Source organism: Austrofundulus limnaeus, unplaced genomic scaffold (assembly GCF_001266775.1).
Source record: "Austrofundulus limnaeus strain Quisiro unplaced genomic scaffold, Austrofundulus_limnaeus-1.0 Scaffold17, whole genome shotgun sequence".
NCBI classification, from domain to species: Eukaryota; Metazoa; Chordata; class Actinopteri; order Cyprinodontiformes; family Rivulidae; genus Austrofundulus; species Austrofundulus limnaeus.
Window position 1 is genome coordinate 2,412,428 of NW_013952419.1, and position 4,531 is coordinate 2,416,958.

Below are 4,531 nucleotides of genomic sequence, written 5' to 3' on the forward strand. Positions count from 1 at the left end.
TCGTGTCAACAWACGTTTATTTTTGCATACATACAACACAAACTGCTTCATACATAAATGYGCCATTTGCTTTGCACGTAAACTATGGAACATTAGATATTAACATGAATTACAGCTTTGTGTTTTCACTTTAATACATACAGAATGATTCACAACACAGACTCCTATTTACTACAGAATAAAGCCGTAAAGGGGAGGGACATCCATGTCACAAATGGAGAAACTTGATTTCTAATAAAAAAAGAATAAAACAATTTTGAACCTTTAAAATCGTGACATGACAAAGCACTGGCTAGTAACCTGATACAGCATCTACTGCACAAACAAATGTTTTTTTTTTTAGAGATCCAGCCTGATACTTGCAGTGTCCATTACTTTTTGCTTATTTTACAAACGTGTAAAGAGCGTAGAAGCAATACTTAAGTGGTTCTATCAWGAATCTGATGTGTTTTTTTTATGATTCATGAAAATGGTTACCAGACACTTCTGCTGAATATATAATTTCTGAGGACAGGAAGGGAAACAGCTGATAAGTGCCGCTTCCTCTCTGATCCTTTAACACACYTATTGCTCATCATCATAGTCGGTAATGAGTGAAGCAGGTAGTGCAGGACAAAAATACTGACACATACAAATAATTAAAATCTAAGGGAAGCTCAGCAGAAAAAAAAACACTCAACTGGAATAAATAGTTTGAATTCAAAGATTCTGAGCTATTAGTTCAGTCTACGTGCTCAGTAATGATGAGTTTGGCTGCRTACAGTATGCACACACAGCTGCAGCCCTGATAGGAGAAATAAATGGTTGCAGGCTGCTCAGTCTGTTAAGAAATGTTGCTTTTTTATCCAAAACAGATTATTTTTGGGTGGGGAGGGGGAGAAACTGCAACGTTCAATTCTAAAATCTGTACACGCACGCATCCAAACACAAACACGACAATGGACGGTATGCACCTCAAACACAGCACATCACGTCGCACCACAGCCATAGCAGAGTAACYGTTACAAGAACTGAGAAGTATGGCTCCTCCTTTACCTAGAATCAAAGTTTCGAAAGAAAAAAAAGTGCTGTCCTGCTTGCTGATCCAAGCCATACTATGGTTGTACTTTGAGTACATGTAGACACACAAATACAACATTCTCTGAGGTTGAAATAACACAGTTTGGTGCTTTAGAGAAATCAAAAAAAGGAGACACTACAGAGGAAGAAAAGTAGTAAACAGCCCTCTTATTCAGTACTTTCTGTAATGAAATGTACATTTTTAAGTAAAGGTTTTAATTTAGAGCTACAAAATATCGTCAGTCAAATGTATCAGCTTACAGACAATTAACGCTGACTGAAACATAATGTGTTACGATTAAATGGAAGTGGTATGGATTCAGTCCAGCGGCTGACGGATCGCCTCATGTTGCTTTTTAATCTCACACCGTGATGTCAACATAAAGGCAAAAACATCAGTGCAAATTAAAACTACATTCATTAAAAAATATATAATAAATCAAGACATAGTTTGAAAAAGAATCCAAACATCAAAACAGAAAAATCACACCGCTGCAGAAAACAGCACATTTAGGGCCAAGTTACACCTGCATACAGTATTACACCATGACGGATTAAAACCAACAAATTACACTCAGAGAATTCCATGACCAACGATGGATATGAGCCGCTGTGTCGCTGCAGGAAGGAACTGCAAAGCCACGTAGGTTTACCTCACCGCCAGATGCAGCACAGTTATATCTTGATATTGCACATGTAGTTAAACATATTGTTTGTATATATATTTATAGAACAACACACTGTAGATACAGGCACACAATTGCTGCTGTTGAAACGTTGAAAATTTAAAAGCTAATAGCAAGGAAGAAGGTAAACCTCTCGGTTTAAAACAAAAAGTTGTTGTGGTTTGATATATAAATCCTTTGTGATTTTGAAGGGATATACTTCTTAAATATTGTCTCTTTTGTACATACACACAGACATATACACATTTATTATAGATCTATACATATATATGAATAYGCCCCTTGCAGATGAGGGGTGATATTATCTTTCTGTCGACTCCCTGGGGAAAAAGCCGTTGTTACTGGGTCCCTCTGGGAGATTTGGGTTAATGGTTGCAGTTCTAGTTGGGATGGGAGGRGGCAGGGTGGGAAACACCCCGGCGGCCGAGGATAACCAGTCTGGCTCCGAGTCGAACACGGAGTGGGATGGCAGAGTCTGGGTTTGGGACTTGAGCGGGGTGGAAGGGAAAAAGGGGTTCTGTTGTGTTTTGGTCGGGGGTTTTAAATTCAAATCATCATCGAATGTGACCCACCGCCTCGTTTGGTTCCCTCCTGAAGGGGGTGGGTGACTACGGGGCGCGAGGGCGGGAGGAAGTGAGGAAGGGAGCGTCGGGGGTAAAGTGGGAGCAAGAGGGAGCAAAAGACTCGGACTTGACGTGGATCCGAACAGAGACACGGTTCTGTCCAGCTGGGAGGCGGGAGCAGCTGCGGGGGCGGGGCTGGGAATGAGCGGCTGAGCCGGTGTGGGCGGGATCTGAGGCTGGCAGCTGAAGTCTGGGGTGAGCGGGCGCCGCTGTTGATGCTGCTGCGGAACCAGAGGGCCCGTGAACGGGTTGGTGCTGCTGGGGCGGGCGGGGAGCAGCTCGGACAGGAAGGGGCTGGGGGAGGCCCGCAGCGTCTCCTGGGAGCGGCTGCGAGACGGGACGGGAGGCGGCGGGAGCAGCGAGGGAAAAGAAGTCGGGTCCGGGAACGGGCGGTCGGATGACGGCGACGACTGGTGGGACAAGGATGAGGGGAGGGTGGAGGAGGAAAACGCAAATGGAGGAACRGAGGGTGGAGAGCGCAGGGAGGAGCCTCTGCTCAGTGACTGGGTGCTGTGTTGGAAGGATGAGGACAGGAAGTCTGATGTAAGCGTGTCAAACGGGTCGGGCTTCTGTTGTGCTTCTTTAAGGAATCCATTCAGTCCATTTGTCTAAAGTGAAGAAAAACAAAACATCTTTCAGAATAAAACAGAAAAAACAGACCATGTGCTAAAAATCAATGAAGTGTGAATATTATGGGCCTTAGGCTTGGAGACARAACAGAAAAAATAAAGATACCCTTTGGAGCTAGTGAACAATGTGACACTTTATTAAACAAAACAACAATAAAATTGTTCATTCAAGCTTTTAATTTGTTCAATTTGTCTAGCTCCTTTTAAATATACGCTTTTTATTCCTTTAATTTTCATCACAGGGTACCTTTAATGTAGCAGACTTAAAAAATTAACAATGACACATGTGACAATCAACAGATTGACTAAATGTAACATAAATTAATGGATTTGGATTAAATTAAAAAGTTAAAACAATAGCTATGTCTCAATTTAGGGRATGCAGCCCACGTAGACCACACCCTATGAGGGCCTTAGGCCATGTAGGCTGCATAAACTGCTTTAGTCTACGGATGACGTGTATTTGGTGATACGTTTTATATCACATATTTAAAAACAAATTCTTTCATCCGTGATAAATTTCCAACTCCACCGTCTTCATTTTTCTGTTTAGTTTGCTGACTGTACAATGAATAGTGGGATGCCGTTGGCCAWGTAGGACACCACGTTTCAGGGATTTTGTGAGCAGCAGGAGCTCATGAATCGGGACAGCCTACAGTGATGTCAACAGCCAATAAATACGCCCTACCTGGACTGCAGCCCCTGAATTGAGACACARTTTATGCACATATGAGCTCACCCTAACCCTCTGCAACACAGTGAGATCACATGRTGGACTAAATGAGGGGAAATGGCAACAAGCTTTTAATATCAAGTACCTTTCACCCTGACGGCTTCTCCAGCTTGTGAGAAAAAGACAAAAGCAGGAAGAATGACAAAGACAACTAAGTTCATCTAATGTGAGTCAAAGAAGAAGAAGAAACAAAAGATTTCCTTTTCTATCACTACTTATTATCACGATAACAGTAACTATGTTCATGTTTGTTCAGTCCAGTCATTTAAAAGAAATGGGTACTAACCTGTGCAGCTGGGGCCGTCTCAGCCTTGGCAGCATCAGGCGGTAGAGCATGAGAGGAGCGGGAGCGTGGTGGAGGTTTAGGAGACAGGCTGGGCTGAGGCCCAGTCGGGGTGGGGGTGCTGGGGGCTCCAGTGGATGGAGTCGGCGCTCGGGGAGCGGCGGCTTGCTGCGGCTGCAGAGGAGCTGGGAGTGTGGGCTGCATCGGCGGAGGGAGCTGAGACTGAACGGAAGGGGCAGCCGGCTGAGGCTTCATCGGTGACTGAACCTGGGGTTTCRCAGCAGAGGGGGCTGCAGGAGGGGGTCCTGAAGGGGGAGGACCTGAGTGGAGAAACGGAACAAAAAAAGGTGAGAAGAGAAACACATTCTCGTTTTTTTGAGGTTCCTAACAAAATATACATCTTTAACCATCGATGCAGCCTCAATTCACAATCTGCTGCCTCTGTCTGACAGCATCAGGACCAAGGTTATAATGGTTTTGGATTTTTCATTATAGTTTAGTTTTATTTCGTTTTGACT

The 4,531-nt window shown here is 43.8% G+C and overlaps 1 protein-coding gene across 7 annotated transcripts in view; it reads right to left on the reverse strand.

Moving 5' to 3' along the window:
• Nucleotides 1–4,531, reverse strand: part of synj1 (synaptojanin 1) — a 31,893-nt gene continuing 27,362 nt past the window's right edge. For 6 of the 7 annotated variants that reach the window (XM_014003255.1, XM_014003256.1, XM_014003259.1 and 3 more), the window contains 2 exons: nucleotides 4,017–4,333; nucleotides 1–2,976 (listed from right to left, as the gene is read on the reverse strand). In XM_014003255.1, coding sequence (XP_013858709.1) covers nucleotides 2,047–2,976; nucleotides 4,017–4,333 — 1,247 coding nt within the window. In that variant the 3' untranslated portion in view covers nucleotides 1–2,046. Of the gene's footprint in view, nucleotides 2,977–3,815; nucleotides 3,840–4,016; nucleotides 4,334–4,531 lie in introns of all 7 variants that reach the window. The other variant, XM_014003260.1, reaches the window with a different exon arrangement.